At 49.3% G+C, this 19790-nt stretch overlaps 2 protein-coding genes across 6 annotated transcripts in view; both read right to left on the reverse strand.

Moving 5' to 3' along the window:
* The window catches only part of ATP8B3 (ATPase phospholipid transporting 8B3), a 51256-nt gene extending 39641 nt beyond the window's left edge, over positions 1-11615 (reverse strand). Inside the window, exons 1-2 of one of the 5 annotated variants that reach the window (XM_083483633.1) lie at positions 11397-11615; positions 272-313 (exon numbers count right to left, since the gene is read on the reverse strand). In XM_083483633.1, the coding sequence (XP_083339759.1) occupies positions 272-313; positions 11397-11454 (100 nt within the window). In that variant the 5' untranslated portion in view covers positions 11455-11615. Of the gene's footprint in view, positions 1-271; positions 314-3290; positions 3515-3538; positions 3724-3793; positions 3921-7365; positions 7591-11396 lie in introns of those variants that run through there. The other 4 variants (XM_083483634.1, XM_083483632.1, XM_083483635.1 and 1 more) reach the window with 4 other exon arrangements.
* Positions 11616-13954: 2339 nt separating this feature from the next.
* On the reverse strand, positions 13955-19019 carry RAX2 (retina and anterior neural fold homeobox 2; the record flags this gene model as incomplete). The annotated part of the gene is made up of 3 exons (XM_083483481.1): positions 18271-19019; positions 17491-17666; positions 13955-14332 (listed from the first exon to the last, which is right to left on the reverse strand). Exons 1-3 carry the CDS (start codon positions 18443-18445, stop codon positions 13955-13957), a joined length of 729 nt encoding a protein of 242 aa, XP_083339607.1. The 5' UTR covers positions 18446-19019.
* Between the last annotated feature and the right edge of the window lie 771 nt (positions 19020-19790).

Genomic DNA, 19790 nt, shown 5'->3' on the forward strand with positions numbered 1-19790 from the left:
GAAAGAGAGAAAGAGAGAAAGGAGAGAAAGAGAGAAAGAGAGAAAGAAAGAAAGAAAGAGGGAGGGAGGGAGGGAGGGAGGGAGGGAGGGAGGGAGGGAGGAAGGAAGGAAGGAAGGAAGGAAGGAAGGAAGGAAGGAAGGAAGGAAGGAAGGAAGGAAGGAAGGAAGGAAGGAACCCTCAGGCTTACAATGTAAAAAACCATGACATAAAAGGAAAGCAGGTTGGGAGGGAAGAGGAAAGAAGCAATCTCAGGTCCACGTTCTCAGCTACCTGGTTGGGATTTGGAGTCATCCTGGTTGGCCATTTTGGTCCCTAGAAATCAAAGAGATGGGCAGAGAGGTAGATTAGACAGACTGCACCAGTCATGTATTTGGGTCAGATTCGCCACCCCTTAGCAGCAGCGACTAAAAGAACCATATACTTGACGCATTCCACACAATATTTCACTTATCTTTCGCGAATACCGAAAGCTCGTTTCAGCATTTCGCTTTGTATCCTTTGAACAATTTTGTGCGCTCGACTCGTTCTTTTTCGATTTTTATTATTTATCATTTTTCTTTCTTTTTCCTTTTCCTTTCCTTTTTATATTTTTACTTTTTCCGTATATTTTTTGCTTTTTCTTTTTGAATATTTGGATGTCATGCTTAATTCATGCTTTCTCCGTAATTGTTTAAAAATGCAATAAAGATAATAAAAATAATAGAGAGAGAAGTTGGTCCATTAAGTTAACTTATTCCAGAAAGGATGCTGAACGTATAAACTAGCCTAACAGGTTTATGGGAAAATGGGCGTTTTTAACAATGTTAAAAACTGGGTCCCACCTTATGCTGCTTTCAAGCTGCTGTAACAGCATTTCGGAGAATCCTAGAATTGCGGGATTGGATGGGTCCCTCCAGAGGTCATCCAGTCTGACCCCTGCAATGGAGGAATCCCAGCAAAAGAATTCTGGAGATCTTTGAACTGAGAAGTTCACACACACACACACACACACGGACCTGGAAGATTCTGGTAAACAGAGAAGGCATCTGGCCTGATTCCGCAGGATAATTTTTCTCTTTGATGTTTAGCCAGTCCTTTGAATAGGCAAATTTCAATCTGTCCCCGTCATGCCTCATAAAACAAGGGGGAAATGGATGGACTCAGTGTCTCAGCTGGAGGTGGGCTGTTGGGGTGTATGTTTCCTTTAGAAGACTCTGTACGTTGCATTTTTTAAAAAAAATACAGTGGTCCCTTGGTTCTCAAACTTAATCCGTTCCGGAAATTCCGTTCCCAAACCAAAAGCTGGTGTTTGTCCGCACACAGCTTCCAGGTCATGTGGCCAGCAGGACTAAGCCGCTTCTGGCGAACCAGAGCAGCGCACGGAAACGCCGTTTACCTTCCCGCCGGAGTGGTACCTATTTATCTACTTGCACTCTGACGTGCTTTTGAACTGCTAGGTTGGCAGGAGCAGGGACCGAGGAACGGGAGCTCACCCCGTCATTGTGGGGATTCGAACCGCCGACCTTCTGATCGGCAAGCCCAAGAGGCTCAGTGGTTTAGACCACAGCGCCACCCACTTCCCTTAGCCCTGTATAGGGAGGGTTTATAGTGGTACCTCGGGTTACATACGCTTCAGGTTACAGACTCCGCTACCCCAGAAATAGTGCTTCAGGTTAAGAACTTTGCTTCAGGATGAGAACAGAAATTGTGCGGCGGCGGCAGCACAGCAGCAGCGGGAGGCCCCATTAGCTGCTTCAGCTTAAGAACAGTTTCAGGTTAAGTACGGACCTCCGGAACGAATTAAGTACTTAACCCGAGGTACCACTGTAGTTTCATTGGAGAAACGTTGGAGGGTATGGTGTCGCAGAAAAAGGCTGTCTACAACGGAAATTTGAGAGTGTGGCTTCTCTCTTGTCTGTAAATGTTTGCTGATTGCCCTGACTTGACCGTTCTGGGTCATCCTTTTGAATCCTGCTCACAAATTTACACCTGTTGATGGACAGAAGATGCTCTGTGGACTGTCTGCTCTGCTTAAAAGATACTTGCCGGACCGGTTTTGCAGTTCATCCCAAGCAGCTGATAGCAGTTTATTTATTTAACAAGACTGACATATTGAAAACAAAACCAAAACCTATTCTTCCCCGGATAATTCCTTCTACTACGGGGTCATTTAACATAGTCGAAAATGGATTCAGGGTTGCATTTCAGAATACCCCCTGTGTTTATGAACATTTATTTTATCGTTTTGACATCTTAGGGTTCCTGCAACGGCCCCAAAACACAGAGAGACAAACACTGTCTCCAGCCCAATAATATCCAGTTCCTTTTGCCAGTCCTAAACGTCGCCTTGCATTACCTGGAGACCATGTAAACATCAGCCTACTTGAATCCTCAACTCCCTTCCTTCGCAATCGCAGAATCCTGTAATTGCAGAATCACTCCAAACTGCTCTGATGAGTCATCTATTTCCCACAATCCCTGACAAACTCACATGGATTGCACCGGGGATATTATTTTTGGAGCAGGAACTCAGGGTGAATTGCGTTCCCTTAACTTTCTAAAAACCAAATAATTCTTCCTCCTCCTCCTCCTTCTTTTAATACGCCTAATGTCCCACCTATATCTGTAAACGGTAAAGTTGAGGCCGTGTCCAATGCTGATCATTGTCTCCTAGAGTTTATTACCGTATTTTTCGCTCTATAAGACGCACCAGACCACAAGACGCACCTAGTTTTTGGAGGAGGAAAACAAGAAAAAAAATATTCTGAATCTCAGAAGCCAGAACAGCAAGAGGGATCTCTGCGCAGCGAAAGCAGCAATCCCTCTTGCTGTTCTGGCTTCTGGGATAGCTGCGCAGCCTGCATTCGCTCCATAAGACGCACACACATTTCCCCTTACTTTTTAGGAGGGAAAAAGTGAGTCTTATAGAGCAAAAAATACGGTAACCGCATCTTAGATTTCTCCACCGCCTGGGTGGCACTGAGATGGGGCCCTCAATAAACAAACAAACTTCGCGGTGAGTCCCCCCAAATTTTTCCCTAGAAAAAAAAGAGGTTTGCACCATTCGTGGGCGCAAAGGGGTAAATCACCGCTGCAGTCCGATTCTGCTTGCGGGCTTTATTTTTTAGATACATTTTTTATTTATTTTCCATCTAATTATATACATTCACATCACCATTATCTTCAGAGCCTAGCGACTTCTTTCCCTCCCGCCTCGCGGCTATCAAAATCAACCTCTGTATCCTTGCATTTTCCACGTTTCCCTGTTCTGATTGTACCCAAACCTGAATAAAGGTAGAAAATTTCTCACTGCTTGCGGGGCTCCCCGTCGAGGCATCACCTCGGCCGCCGAGAGGCACGTTCCTGGACTTAGATAGATCCCGATCAAGCAGCAGTCAGCCTCTTCTTAAGGTCTTCGGGCGGTGGGGAAGAAATTATCTCCATTTTCCTCGTTTATTTTTCCCTCCCCTCCCGACGACTGCCCCAGGGTCCTCATTAAGGTCGCATCTCAAAAGCCGGCGGCTCCATAGCAACCAGGAGTTGGCACACCTTACCTACCTGCCTGCCTCCCTGGAGTCAGGTGAGATATACCCTCTGCCAGGGATGCCTCTGAGGCCCTTGAGCGATTTGCTAGATGTGGCAGAGAGGTGAGGCTGGCACTGCCAAGACACCTGGGCGGCCCTTAAAATCTGCATTGACTGACAAGGGAGCGCCACTCTCGCCAGTCTTCCTGTCTCGTCTCTCTCTCTCTCTCCCTCTAAGCCCCCACCTGCCAGCGCCTTTCCCATGACGATACCTGCAAGACTCGCTCACCTGTTCCTCGGAGGATAAATCCTTTCCAGCCAGGTGTAAGGTATCTCCTTTCACCTCTCCCTCGCCCGGCTGGCATGCTGCCGGGGGTTGTGCCCACACAAAACACCCACACGCAAAATCGAACCGGCTTTCACACACGTGGAGGCTGTTCAAATCCGTAAATGGAGCCTCCGCAAACCGGGATAGTCTACCTGTGCCAAGCTATTCATCAGCACGGCTCCAGTTTCCACCTCTCTTCCTCTCTCACACACACACAACATAACCCTCCAACATTTCACCGGTGAAAACAGAGATGTCCTGTTCCATAACAATAATAACAATCTAATTATTTATACCCCACCCATCGGATTGGGTTGCCCCAGACACTTTGGGCGGCTTCCAACAGACATAAAAATATAGTCAGACATTAAATATTTTTTTTAAAAACGCCTCTCTACAGGGTTGCCTTCAGATGTCTTCTAAAGTTGTGTGTTTACTTATCTGCTTGGCTAAGGTGTCGCATAACTCCCTATTTTCACGGGAGAAACGTTGGTGGGGGTGGAATAGGATGTCCCTCTTTTCACGGGAGAAACGTTGGAGGGGATGGAATAGGACGTCCCTCTTTTCAGGGGAGAAACGTTGGAGGGGATGGAATAGGACGTCCCTATTTTCAGGGACGCGGGTGGCACTGTGGGTAAAACCTCAGCGCCTAGGACTTGCCGACCGCATGGTCAGCGGTTCGAATCCCCGCGGCGGGGTGTGCTCCCGTCGTTCGGTCCCAGCGCCTGCCAACCTAGCAGTTCGAAAGCACCTCTGGGTGCAAGTAGATAAATAGGGACCGCTTACTAGCGGGAAGGTAAACGGCGTTCCGTGTGCTGCGCTGGCTCACCAGATGCAGCTTGTCACGCTGGCCACGTGACCCGGATGTGTCTGCAGACAGCGCTGGCTCCCGGCCTATAGAGTGAGATGAGCGCACAACCCTAGAGTCTGGCAAGACTGGCCCAAACGGGCAGGGGTACCTTTACCTTTACCTTTATTTTCATGGGAGAAATGTGGGAGGGGATGGAATAGGACATCCCTATTTTCAGGGGAGAAACGTTGGAGGGGATGTTTGCCTAATCTTCTCTTACAGCCATTAACGTTGCTGGCTCTCACTGCCTCCCGTGGGAGTGAATTTGCCTATGTGCCAATGCATGACGAAGCTCAATTTGTCACCAACCACAGCTGCCTAGTGCTGTGCAGAACACCCAGACCTATATTTTTAAAAGGGCGTTTCGAATCCCCGCAATGACGGGGTGAGCTCCCGTTGCTCAGTCCCTGCTCCTGCCCACTTAGCAGTTCGAAAGCACCTCAAAGTGCAAGTAGATAAATAGGTACCGCTCCGGCGGGAAGGTAAACGGCGTTTCCGTGCGCTGCTCTGGTTCGCCAGAAGCGGCTTAGTCCTGCTGGCCACATGACCCGGAAGCTGTATGCTGGCTCCCTCGGCCAGTAAAGCGAGATGAGTGCCGCAACCCCAGAGTCGGCCACGACTGGACCTAACGGTCAGGGGTCCCTTTACCTTACAGAAATACAGTGGGGTTTGATGCACACCCCAAAATGAGCTAACCCCTTTCGGGTGCAAAACTGGTGTTGCGTGGCATGTCCTCAATTTCAATCCAAAGAAACAGACAGAGTCCACTTGCTTCAGAGAGTTGGCAGGTGGTGGATTGCGCAGTTGACCCGACAAGGAACTGTTCTGCCTTAACTCTCCAATTTCTTTGGAAACCACCCTACATGCCAGCCAAACCCCTCCATGGACTGGAAAGGCAGAACAAAGTGCTTTTGCTCTGACGTGGTGGCTCTGCCTCTTCTCTCTCCACAAGCCTTGGTTGATCATATTTCACTCTATTTTTCTCAGCGCTCTTATTCTGACCGCAGACCCAGCTAACTCCTTGCTGCCCACTGCGGTGAAGCCGTTTCTGTCCATCTTTGCAGCTGCGGCAATAAGTAACCGAACAAACCCCTGGTCCAGGGGGTCATGAAGAGGCGGTCACCACTAAACGACTAAGCAACAACAACAGGGACCTGGAGATCTGGACGGCTCTGGGAGGCAGTTTCAGGAATAATACAGAGCCTCCCTATTTTCCAGGGACAGTCCCAGATTTACAGAAGCCATCCCGGTTTCAGATTTGATCCCAGAATGTCCCGCATTTCCTTGTTGTTGTTGTTGTTCAGTCATTTAGTCGTGTCCGCCTCTTCGTGACCCCCTGGACCAGAGCACGCCAGGCCCTCCTGTCTTCCACTGCCTCCCGCAGTTTGGTCACACTCATGCTGGTCGCTTCGAGAACACTGTCCCCCCATCTCGTCCTCTGTCGTCCCCTTCTCCTTGTGCCCTCCATCTTTCCCAACATCAGGGTCTTTTCCAGGGAGTCTTCTCTTCTCCCGAGGTGGCCAAAGTCTTGGAGCCTCAGCTTCAGGATCTGCCCTTCCAGTGAGCACCCAGGGCTGATTTCCTTAGGACTTCCCTAGGACGTCCCTATTTTCATCAGAGAAATGTTAGAGGGGATGGAGTTATGTGACCCTAGGAGCTAAGGAGAGATAAGTAACTCTACATCCTTTAGAAGACATCGGAAGGCAGCCCTGGATAGGGAAGATTTTTTAAAAAATGTTTCATGTTCAATTGTGTTTTTGTTTATGTTGGAAGCCGCCCAGATTTTTGGGCTGCTGTTTCCATGTGTGTGCTCTAGATGGAGCAATTGTCTGGTCCACAGTGTTGCATCCGCCAGAGATTAGATGCTTAAGCAATAGGATGAATGATTGTCACATTTGCCTTGCAGATCATAGAATCATAGAATCACAGAATCACAGAATCCTCCAGTAGCCCAGTAGACCTGAAGGAGCGTCTCCACCTCCATCGTTCTGCCCGGACACTGAGGTCCAGCTCCAAGGGTCTTATGGCGGTTCCCTCACTGCGAGAAGTGAGGTTACAGGGAACCAGGCAGAGGGCCTTCTTGGTGGTGGCGCCCACCCTGTGGAACACCCTCCCACCAGATGTCAAAGAGAAAAACAACTACCAGACTTTTAGAAGACACCTGAAGGCAGCCCTGTTTAGGGAAGCTTTTAATGTTTAATGCTATAAAAGATAAAGGGTAAAGGGACCCCTGACCATTAGGTCCAGTCATGACCGACTCTGGGGTTGCGGCACTCATCTCGCTTTACTGGCCGAGGGAGCCGGCGTACAGCTTCTGGGTCATGTGGCCAGCAGGACTAAGCCGCTTCTGGCGAACCAGAGCAGCGCATGGAAACGCCGTTTACCTTCCCTCCAGAGCGGTACCTATTTATCTACTTGCATTGGTGTGCTTTAGAACTCCTAGGTTGGCAGGAGCTGGGACCGAGCAACAGGAGCTCACCCCGTTGCGGGGATTCGAACCGCCAACCTTTTGATCGGCAAGTGCTAGGCTCTGTGGTTTAGATCGCAGCGACACCCATGTCTCTGTTTAATGCTGTATTGTGTTTTTAATATTTGGTTGGGAGCTGCCCAGATGGGCAGGGTATAAAATACCTTATTATTATTATTAATTATTATTATTATTATTATATTGAGAAAGACTTACGTGGCAGCTGCATTGCACATTTCGATCAGATTCTCCGATCTACTTGATTGGGAAACCCAAGTGGCAGGGAGTCGTTTTTAAACAGGCCCATACGAAACCCTTGGAGTGTGGCTCTTGTTCCGTCTTGCCTTTAAGGGTAACTAAATCTCGCTTCTCGCTTCTGGGGAAAAGCCACCGCTCCGTGACGGAGCAACAGCCAATCTGTTTGGAAACCCGGCAAGGAAGCGATGAACTGGTTTCTGCGCTCACGGGTTTAATTGAGCTGCTCACCTGGACCACACCTCAACCGCCTGCAAACCAGGTTTGCATCTGGTGCCGATCTCATTCTTCAGAAGATGGTCAGAGAAGGCTGGCTGCTGAGTCAGCCAGCATCCTGTTGTTTTGTCTGCCCTGCATCTCTCAACATCCAGCTTAATTCAGGATGTCAGCATCCTTTTCCAAGTTTCTGGTCCTCATGAACCGATTTAAAGGAGAACAGTGAGCTCTCTGCCTGGAGATGTTTAAAGGGCGGAGAAACAACTGGATGTACATTTCCAAAATATAAGTGAAATATACTCAGAGTCGCAAAGTGATTTCATGCTCTTTATTCAGCTCATAGTGGTGAGGAGGAATGAATGGAAGTCCCCTCAAAGTATCTGCTTTATATACATTATTTACACAATGATTGGCTAATTTGGGAATTCTACTGTAAGCCAATCAGGTTGTGGATTCACTTATATCTGGAGCAGGATTGGGTGGTTCCTGCCAACCAATCATACTGCTGCATTGTTCTAGGACCAATCAGACTGCTGCAATTTGGATCCTATTGTTCTAGGACCAATCAGACTGCTGCAGTTTGGATCCTATTGTTCTAGGACCAATCAGACTGCTGCATTCTGGATCCTATTGTTCTAGGACGAATCAGACTGCTGCAATTTGGATCCTATTGTTCTAGGACCAATCAGACTGCTGCAGTTTGGATCCTATTCAACTCAGTACATAACAATAAGATAAAAGACAAATAAAATAAAACCTACCTACAGCAACAGTGTTTTGTGTTGTGTAGGCTCCTGTGATGTAAGTCATGGGCCCTGCCTGCTTGTGTTAACTACAATTGCATTGTACAGGTTATAACACTTAACTTCATATTAATAAAGCTATTTATAATTATTAGTAGTTTGCATCGTAATTCCAGGGGTCAGCAAACTTTTCCAGCCGTGGGCCGGTCCACTGTCCCTCAAAGCATGTGGGGGGCTGGACTATATTTTGGGGAAAATATGAACAAATTCCTATGCCCCAGAAACAACCCAGAGATGCAGGTTTTCATCCCCAAAAAGTTTTTGATTTGAGTTTCTACTGAAATGAGGCTGCTTTTTAACGTTGTATTTTAATCTGGTTTTTAAGTTGTATTTTAATCAATTGTTTTTATACCTGGTGTTAGCCGCCCTGAGCCCGGTCTTGGCTGGGGAGGGCGGAGTATAAACAAATTATTATTATTATTATACCTATTTATCTACTTGAACTTTGACGTGCTTTCAAACTGCTAGGTTGGCAGGAGCAGGGACCGAGCAACGGGAGCTTCCCCCCGTCATTGCGGGGATTCGAACCGCCGACCTTCTGATCGGCAAGTCCTAGGCTCTGTGGTTTAACCCACAGCGCCACCCGCGTCCCTTCAATTTTCCTTAGGACGTCCCTATTTTCATCGGAGAAATGTTGGAATTATCCGACCCCCTAGCCGTCCGAAGGCAATCGTGTACAAGGGAGTCATTTTTTAATGTTTGCTGTTAAGCGACTCCTGTGCCAAACGGATATGTAACTACAACAACCTTTAGATTGAAGACATCTGGAGGCAGCCCTGGATAGGGAAGGTTTTGGGTTTTTTAAAACGTTTAATGCTTTTGAATTCTGGTGCTGGAGGAGACTCTTGAGAGTCCCGTGGACTGCAAGAAGATCAAACCTCTCCATTCGGAAGGAAATCAGCCCTGAGTGCTCACTGGAAGGACAGATCCTGAAGCTGAGGCTCCAAGACTTTGGCCACCTCAGGAGAAGAGAAGACTCCCTGGAAAAGACCCTGATGTTGGGAAAGATGGAGGGCACAAGGAGAAGGGGACGACAGAGGACGAGATGGTGGGACAGTGTTCTCGAAGCTACCAGCATGAGTTTGACCAAACTGCGGGAGGCAGTGGAAGACAGGAGGGCCTGGCGTGCTCTGGTCCAGGGGGTCACCAAGAGGCGGACACCACTAAGCGACTCAACAACATGTTTTTATATATGTTGGAAGCTACCCAGAGCAGCTGGGGCAACCCAGGAAGATGGGCGGGGTATAAATAATAAAATTATCATTACGGAATGTGACGCAACCTAAAGAAAAGGCCCCTTTTCCCATTCCTTTTTGCAATTTCTCCCTCTCCTCCGCATTCCTCTCCCTCTTAATTAGGGCTTAACCTGGATTAATTCCCTGAATCAGAGCAGCCCCAGACTGCCCCGGCTTTCATTTACATCTCTCCGCCCCTCCTCGCATGTAAAGTAATGCACTGTCAAGAAGCAATCTTGAGACGATGGCATGTGTGGCGATAGCACCAAGATTCCCCTTTCCCTCCAGTGTTTCAGTGGTGCCCACGGTTATTGCTAAAACCCTGGGCATTAGAATAAAGTAATGAGATTTTCATGTGAGGCTGTCCCTCAGCGGTTGCTGGTCACTAGTCTAGGGCAAACGGGACGACAAACTTAGCCCCTCTGCCTGCTTTCCTACTTACTGCCAGTCCAGAAGGTGGTTCGTTCCTCCTTGCAGACCTCAGCCCTTGCAGAACTCAGCAGAGGGGAGGAGGAGGAAGGGGCCAGAGCTGGAATGAGTTTGCTCTGGCCTCTCATTCCCCAATGGCGCCACCTGCTGACGGACTCCCAGCCTTTCGCCCTACCAGCATAAAAACAAAACAAAACCCTGCTGGAACTCGCCAGTGGCTAGGACTGCTGTTCGGACAGCGCCAGGATTTGGCGCTGGTAGACAACATCCGGGCGGAAACCGTCTGGGGAAATATCAACAAACTCAAAGCACGTCAAAGTGCAAGTAGATGAATAGGTATTGTTCCGGCGGGAAGGTAAACCGTGTTTCCGTGCGCTGCTCTGGTTCGCCAGAAGCGGCTTAGTCCTGCTGGCCACATGACCCGGAAGCTGTATGCCGGCTCCCTCGGCCAATAAAGCGAGATGAGTGCCGCAACCCCAGAGTCGGCCACAACGGGACCTAACGGTCAGGGGTCCCTTTACCTGATAGATTTCACTCTTTCTCTAAAGGCAAGTCTCGTCAGGATGGAAGGGAATTCTCACGGCCTCAGCCCTCTCCTCTCATTAAGAAAGAGCAGTAAACTGCAGGTGGTGCTGTGGTCTAAACCGGAGGTTCAGACAACCCTATAAGGGTACTGATATTGATTCAGATCCTGAAGCTGCGGCTCCAAGACTTTGGCCACCTCAGGAGAAGAGGAGACTCCCTGGAAAAGACCCTGATGTTGGGAAAGATGGAGGGCACAAGGAGAAGGGGACGACGGAGGATGAGATGGTGGGACAATGTTCTCGAAGCTACCAGCATGAGTTTGACCAAACTGCGGGAGGCAGTGGAAGACAGGAGGGCCTGGCGTGCTCTGGTCCAGGGGGTCACAAAGAGGCGGACACCACTAAACGACTAAACAACAACAATTGATTATGGTTTAAAGTATACAAGTGTGTGTAAAAAAATGTTTTTCTTTCTGAAACTTTGAAAACTAAAATTATAAGAAAGAAAAGAAAGCCCAGAGCGCCTTGAGGGCCGCATAGAGAGGTCCTGAGGGCCGCATTCGGAACTCCCCATCCCTGCACCAATGGGACGTGAGCCAAAACGAAAGCAGGAGATCAATTCTGGGCATAGGTGTCAACGTTTCCCTTTTTTAAATTCCCTTATTCCGAATATTCGCAAGAAAAGGGAAAAGTTGACAGCTATGGTTCTGGATTGTGTGTGTTTGTGTGTGTGTGTGTGTGTGTGTGTGTGTGTGTGAAGCAATGGTGTAGGGACTGGGATTTACCTGGTTTCTCCTGCTTCTCGCCGGAAGCCTCGACTCCGGTCCCCGATCTGGGTCGCATCGCTCAACTTCAGCAGCAAACACAAAATACGCAAAAATAGCACACCCAGCTGTTCTTTGGACAGGGGAAATTGTTCCCACGCTGATCCTTCGCTGGGTAGCAGAAACCCTTTCCTGCCGCGAGGCTCTGTTTAAGGCCTCATCCTTCCTTTGAGAGCAGTCCTGGGCGGCTTGCTGCTGCTGGCACACAGGGCAAATGATATATATAGGGACCTGCCCCTTCTTGCGGTTCAGAATCCCGGAGGATAACTGGACAATCAGGAAGTGCCTCCTCCTAGCCAAGCCCAGGTGAGGACACTTCTGCCTCCTCTGCGAACTCAGGAATTTGCATGGGCCAATTTGCAAATCACTGCCTGCAGCAGCAGCAAACCTTTCCCACATGCCTGCCGTTGACTCATCACCAGGAAGGCTTTCCAAATTCTCCCCAAATTAGCAGCTCTTGCAATCTCCTCTTTTTTTGAGGCTGCGGCCCCATCATTTCATAACACATAGTACCATTCCCTCCAAAAGGCTGATTGCCGAAGAATTGATGCTTTTGAATTCTGGTGCTGGAGGAGACTCTTGAGAGTCCCATGGACTGCAAGAAGATCCAACCTCTCCATCCTGAAGGAAATCAGCCCTGAGTGCTCACTGGAAGGACAGATCCTGAAGCTGAGGCTCCAAGACTTTGGCCACCTCATGAGAAGAGAAGACACCCTGGAAAAGACCCTGACTTTGGGAAAGATGGAGGGTGCAAGGAGAAGGGGACGACGGAGGACGAGATGGTGGGACAGTGTTCTCCAAGTGACCAGCATGAGTTTGACCAAATGGGAGGCAGTGGAAGACAGGACGGCCTGGCGTGCTCTGGTCCAGGGGGTCACGAAGAGTCGGACACGACTAAACGACTAAACCATCCCCACTGAGTCTGTCCCAGTTTTCCAGGAACAGTCTCTGAATTATAGAAGCTGTTTTCCTATTTCCTCTCCTCCACTTATTGGAGAAACAATTAAATGTGATGTGCATGTGTGGGTGGGGGGGGGGGGGAATAAGAGAGTCCCCTTTATATATTGAAAGTAAAAATCCCTGCACCAAATGAAGGAAATGGTTTAGCTGGCGTAGAAAGCCCTTCCTATAATTTTGAAGGAATCTACATTCTTCAATTAGGGACGCGGGTGGTGCTGTGGGTTAAACCACAGAGCCTAGGACTTGCAGATCAGAAGGTTGGCGGTTCAAATCCCCGCAATGACGGGGTGAGCTCCCATTGCTCGGTCCCTGCTCCTGCCCACCTAGCAGTTCTCCTGCTCACCTAGAAAGTAATGCAAAATGGATTGTCCCAGACATTTTTTTTAAAAACAACCCCTAAAACAGCACTTTAATATGAATTTTATTATCTAACGTGACCATTGATCCATAAAATGAAAGCAATCAATAATGTACTGCAGTCACACAATCCATCGGTAGCTGAACAGTCACAAAAACAGAACAAAAAAGAGCCACAAAAACGTAAAATAAATAGCAAAAACAGACAGACTTCAGCGTAACACTCAAATCGGAAGCGTGGCACTCAAACTGGAGCACGTTCGGCTTCCGAAAAAAGTTCGCAAACCGGAACGCTTACTTCCGGGCTTGCAGTGTTTGGGTTCCAAATTGTTTGAGAACCAAGGCGTTTGAGAACCAAGGGAACACTGTGATATATAAAATAAACTGGGGACTTCTGGAGAGCAAAATGCGCCCTGAGTACTTAATGGGGTGACTGTGCCCCCGAAGGACCAGGTGCGCAGCCTGGGAGTCATTTTGGACTCAGCGCTGTCCATGGAGGCGCAGGTCAATTCTGTGTCCAGGGCAGCTCCATCTGGTATGCAGGATGAGACCCTTCCTGCCCACAGACTGTCTGGCCAGAGTGGTTATCTCCCGCTCTGGTTATCTCCCGCTTGGACTACTGCAATGTGCTCTACGTGGGGCCACCTTTGAAGGTGACCCGGAAACTACAACTAATCCAGAATGTGGCAGCTAGACTGGGGACTGGGAGTGGAGACCATATATAACACCGGTCTTGAAAGACCTACACTGGCTCCCAGGACGTTTCCGAGCACAATTCAAAGGGTTGCTGCTCATCTAGAAAGCCCTAAACAGCCCAGTAGAAATGAAGGAGCGTCTCCATCCCCATTGTTCTACCCGGACACCTGGGTCCATCTCCCGAGGGCCTTCTGGCGGTTCCCTCCCTGCGAGAAGTGAGGTTACAGGGAACCAGGCAGAGGGCCTTCTCGGTGGTGGCGCCCGCCCTGTGGAACACCCTCCCAGCAGATGTCAAGGAGAACAACAACTACCAGACTTTTAGAAGACATCTGAAGGCAGCCCTGTTTAGGGAAGCTTTTAATGTTTGGTGTATTACAGTATTTTAATATTTTTTGGAAGCCGCCCAGAGTGGCTGGGAAAGCCCAGCCAGATGGGCGGGGTATAAATAATAAATTATTATTATTATTATGCAGGTTGTGAACGGGGAAATCCCAGACTCTTTTCGCCTACGTGCTCAGCCAATAAGTCTGCAAGGGCAATGCAGACCCACACCACAGTCCCAAATCCTGCCTCCTCCTAGTCTCTCTTTGCACGGGTGTGGGGTCCAGGGGGGCAGCTCCAGAAACTGCTTGGGCACCCCCCAGGAAAGGCCTCGGAGCAGCGTCCGTGTGGTCCCCTGCTACAGCGACGACAAGCTGTTTCTTCCCTGGCACGGCGCTCTGTGACATGGGCCACATCCCAGGCGCTTGCAAATGGTGCCGGTCCGTCGCGGTTGCTCCTCTTCCTCCCGCAGGGACGCCAGGGGGGTCGTCGGTCCTGGGGGGCTTCTTCCGCAGTTCGTGCTGGCTCTTGCGGAATTTGGCCCGTCGGTTTTTGAACCACACCTGGGGGGAAGAATGAGTGTTACATTGGCCTACCAGAGGACAGGGGGAGGGCAGGTATTGGGGACTCCCTGGTCCTGAATGGGATAACTGTGCCCCTGAAGGACCAGGTGCGCAGCCTGGGAGTCATTTTGGACTCACAGCTGTCCATGGAGGCGCAGGTCAGTTCTGTGTCCAGGGCAGCTCCATCTGGGACGCAGGATGAGACCCTCCCTGCCCGCAGACTGTCTGGCCAGAGTGGTGCATGCTCTGGTTATCTCCCACTTGGACTACCACTATGCGCTCTCCGTGGGGCTCCCTTTGAAGGTGACCTGGAAACTGCAACTAATCCAGAATGCGGCAGCTAGACTGGGGACTGGGAGCGGACGCTGAGACAATATAACACCGGTCTTGAAAGACCTCCATTGGCTCCCAGTACGTTTCCGAGCACCATTCAAAGTGTTGGTGCTGACCTTAAAAGCCCTAAACAGCCCAGTACACCTGAAGGAGCGTCTCCACCCCCATCGTTCTGCCCGGACACTGAGATCCAGCACCGAGGGTCTTCTGGCGGTTCCCTCCTTGCGAGAAGTGAGGTTACAGGGAACCAGGCAGAGGGCCTTCTTGGTGGTGGCGCCTGCCCTGTGGAACGCCCTCCCACCAGATGCCAGGGAGATAAACAACCACCTGACTTTTAGAAGACATCTGAAGGCAGCCCTGTTTAGGGAAGCTTTTAATATTTGATGAATTATTGTCTTTTAATACAGTGCTACCTCAGGTTACATACACTTCAGGTTACAGACTCCGCTAACCCAGAAATAGTGCTTCAGGTTAAGAACTTTGCTTCAGGATGAGAATAGAAATCGTGCTCCAGCGGCGCGGCGGCAGCAGGAGGCCCCATTAGCTAAAGTGGTGCTTCAGGTTAAGAACAGTTTCAGGTTAAGAACGGAACAAATTAAGTACTTAACCCAAGGTACCACTGTATTTTGCTGTAAGATGCCCAGAGTGGCTGGGGAAACCCAGCCAGATGGGCAGGGTATAAATAATAAATTATTATTATTATTATTATTATTATTATTATTATTATTATTGACAGAGGAAGAGGAAGGAGAGGAGAGAGACGGCCCAGTCCTCTCAGGGAGCATTCATTTGCTGTGGGGGATAGTGTGCTTAAATGCACAAACCAGCGGACCTCCCCGTCTTGCAGAAAGCTAGCAGCTCAGGGAGAAATGGCACGGACTGCAGCCACTTCCCTGATGGACCACCTATGTGCCGACATTTTAAGCAGAGAAGTCCATGTCCTTCCTAGCTCTGTCCCAGGAGAATAACCAAAGTAGAAACCAGTATGGCCAGTGGAAGAATCCTCTCTTGCTGGTGCGGGGGGGGGGGGGAAGGTTTGGGTGTGTGGGAGGCAAATGGAAAATTGAGAGGTGGTGCTGTGCTAAATGAAAGTGCCAGCCAGGACGTACAATTATCTGCAGGAATGCCCCTATCATAAACTGGGAGGTTGACTTTTGAAGGGAACGATGATAAGGTCCCAAACCTATCATCCTGGTAAATTACAGGGACGGGAAAAGGTCAGGGTTTGACCCCTGCCAAAATATCAGGGCTCTTTTGCAAGACATCCTGCTCCCAAGTGAACAGGTTACACGTACCCTCCAACATTTCTGCAATGAAAATAGGGACATCGTGATTTCAATCATAATCCCAGACAGGGCTGGATGAGGCCCTCAGCTCCTGAAGGTAATGGGGCCCTTTCTATGTTCAGCTGTCCTTTGTCAACAACAAATTGTTGCTGTTTTTTGTGTTGGATATATGCTATATGGTAATTGATGGACCTAATAGGTATCTTTTATACCTATAGTTAAAGCTCTGGTTTCCCCAGTAGTGATGTATGGAAGTGAGAGCTGGACCATAAAGAAGGCTGATGGCCAAAGAATGGATGCTTTTGAATTCTGGTGCTGGAGGAGACTCTGGAGAGTCCCATGGACTGCAAGAAGATCAAACCTCTCCATTCGGAAGGAAATCAGCCCTGAGTGCTCACTGGAAGAACAGATCCTGAAGCTGAGGCTCCAAGACTTTGGCCACCTCAGGAGAAAAGACTCCCTGGAAAAGAGCCTGATGTTGGGAAAGATGGAGGGCACAAGGAGAAGGGGACGACAGTGCAAGTAGATAAATAGGTCCCGCTTCAGCGAAAAGGTAAACGACATTTCCGTGCGCTGCTCTGGTTCGCCAGAAGCGGCTTAGTCCTGCTGGCCACATGACCCGGAAGCTGTACGCCGGCTCCCTCGGCCAATAAAGCGAGATGAGCGCCGCAACCCCAGAGTCGGCCACGACTGGACCTAATGGTCAGGGGTCCCTTTACCTTTACCTTTAATAAAAGGGATTATATGAAGGAGAAAAAACCGGGACATCATAAGGCCATGTGTGCAGCGTTGGTCCCCTCCTCCATCACCCTTGCAAGTTGACGCCTCTGGCCGTAACTGTTCCCTTTTGAAATATTTCACCGCCAGCAACCCAGACGACGCGGGTCTGCCCCAGAGGTAGGCTTGAGAAACGCCTGTCTCCGCTGCAGCACGTCGACGGGTGCTGAGGAAAGCGAGCCAAATTTCCCCACTGTGCGGATATAAGATCACCAGGTTAATGTGCCAGACTAATGGGATAAAAAGGACTGACAATCCCGGGACCGGGGGGAGGGGACGCTGGAAGAAGATTGGATTGTTTTTATTCTCTTTTTTTCCCCTGTCATCAGAAATGTTTTATGAACGTTACAAAAATGTTGAAATGAAATTACTAGGCTCTTGTAAGAATGTTTAAAGAATTAGGTAAAAAGGTTATGGTTATGAGAAGCTGGTAAAAATAAGATTTAAAAGTTTTAAGGTTTTTTTATAAGATAAGATGAAAATAGAGCAAGGTAATGTAACGACAGAATATTATGAATTATGGAAAGGATTTGCTGTGACAATTATTAATCAAGATACAAGAGATGGGAGGAGGAGGAGGAGGTCGTGGAAAGAAGGTAAAGAAAGTGGAGAATTTGAAAATGATGGTTTTATTTTTTATTTTTTTCTGTTTTTGTCTTTCTTCTCTATAATTTTGTCTTTTTTCCTTTGTAATTTTAAAAATTCTTTTTTCAATAAATATCATTACAAATTTCCCCACGGAGGGTGCGCCCCCGAAATTACCTGCACGCGAGCCTCGGGCAGATTGGCAAAGGTGGACAGCCGCTCCCGGGTGCCCACGTCTGGGTAATGGGTCCGCTCAAAAGCGTTCTCCAAAGCCTCTCTCTGCTGCGCCGTGAAGACGGTCCGGCTCCGGCGGCGCCTCTGCGGCAGGCCGTAGTGCAGGTCCAGGAAGATTTCTGTGCAGGTGCAAAAGGCTTTTATTATTATTATTATTTGCGGAGGAGGGAGTGGGACGAGAGGGAAGGAAAGGCAAGGCTGGACCGTCATGGGAAAACCTGGTCCGTCTAGTATTAAGCTAAGGTGTGGGTAGGTAAACGAAGGACCGGGGGCCGGAAGCGGCCCAATCGCCTTCTCAATCTGGCCCGCGGATATGGGGGACTCCCTGGTCCTGAATGGGGCAACTGTGCCAGCGAAGGACCAGGTGTGCAGCCTGGGGGTCATTTTGGACTCACAGCCGTCCATGGAGGCGCAGGTCAATTCTGTGTCCAGGGCAGCTCCATCTGGTACGCAGGATGAGACCCTACCTGCTTGCGCACAGTTTCTCCAGAGTGGTGCATGCTCTGGTTATCTCCCCCTTAGACTACTGGCATGCGCTCTACGTGGGGCTGCCTTTGAAGGTGACGCGGAAACTGCAACTAATCCAGAATGCGGCAGCCAGACTGGGAGCGGCCAACGAGACCACATAACACCGGTCTTGAAAGACCTACATTGGCTCCCAGGACGTTTCCAAGCACAATTCAACCGCCCGACAGCCCCGTTTTGCAGACCAGCCCCCTTTACCTGCTAGGTGATCCATTGCAGGGACGGCGCAGAAAGGCGTGAGCTGAGTCGAGGGTGATGGCAGAAAGGAGGAGCAGCACCCTCCCGGAGCCTGCGGAAGATGGGGTGGCACTGTGTACAGGAGCGACGGAGAGGTCATCAGCGGGAAAGCGACGCTGCCAGTTATATGGTACATGGCCCTCTTTTGTCTAGAAGAGGAGAGGGAGGCAAATGTATTAGCCAAGGAACCTGGCAAAGTCTGCAAGAGGTAGCTTCAGAGGGAGTAATGTAAAGGTAAAGGGACCCCTGACCATTAGGTCCAGTCGTGGCCGACTCTGGGGTTGCGGCGCTCATCTCGCTTTACTGGCCGAGGGAGCCGGCGTACAGCTTCCGGGTCATGTGGCCAGCATGACTAAGCCGCTTCTGGCGAACCAGAGCAGCGCACGGAAACGCCGTTTACCTTCCCCCTGGAGTGGTACCTATTTATCTACTTGCACTTTGACGTGCTTTCGAACTGCTAGGTTGGCAGGAGCAGGGACCGAGCAATGGGAGCTCACCCCGTCATTGCGGGGATTCGAACCGCCAACCTTCTGATCAGCAAGTCCTAGGCTCTGTGGTTTAACCCACAGCGCCACCCGCGTCCCTTTCAGAGGGAGTAGGTCTTCTTAAAATAAAATAATAATACAGTCATACCTCATGTTATGTTTGCTTCAGGTTGAGTGTGTTCAGGTTGCGTCCTGTGGCAACCCAGAAGTAACGGAACGGGTTAGTTCTGGGTCTCACCGCTCGCGCATGTGCAGATGCGCAAAATGACGCCACACACATGCGCAGAAGCGGCGCATCGAGCATGCGCAGACGCAGGTTGCGTTCTGTTCAGGTTGCGAATGGGCCTCCAGAACAGATCCCGTTCGGAACCAGAGGTACCACCGTAATAATAATAATAATAATAATAATAATAATAATAATAATAATTTTCCTTTAGGATCACACACAAACAGACACAAGCACACACACACACACACACCTTGGTGGTACCTTGGTTCCCAAACTTAATCTGTTCCGGAAATTCCGTTCCAAAACCAAAGCGTTCCAAAAGCAAGGCTTGCTGCTTTCCCATAGAAAGGAATGCAAAACGGATTCATCCGTTCCAGGCTTTTTAAAAACAACCCCTAAAACAGCAATTAAACATGGATTTTGCTTTCGAACGAGACCGTTGATCCACAAAGTGAAAGCAATAAACGGTGTGCTGCAGTCACACAATCGATCCATCAGTAGCTGGACTGGGTTTCACGCAGTCGCAAAAACAAAATGAAAAAGAGCCACAAAAACGCAAAATAAATAGGGAAAAAAAGACAGACCTCAGCATTACATTCAAAACGGAGTATGTTCAGCTTCCGGAAAAAGTTCGCAAACCGGAACACTTCCTTCCAGGTTTGCACCCCATATAAATCACTCACCAAGTCCCAATATCTCTCTCTCTCTTTCTCTCTTCCTTCTTCAGTCTCACGCCTTCATGGCTCTAACTCCCAGCTTCTGCTCAT

The sequence above is a fragment of the Podarcis liolepis genome (assembly GCF_965112155.1).
Source record: "Podarcis liolepis genome assembly, chromosome: 18".
NCBI lineage: Eukaryota > Metazoa > Chordata > Lepidosauria > Squamata > Lacertidae > Podarcis > Podarcis liolepis.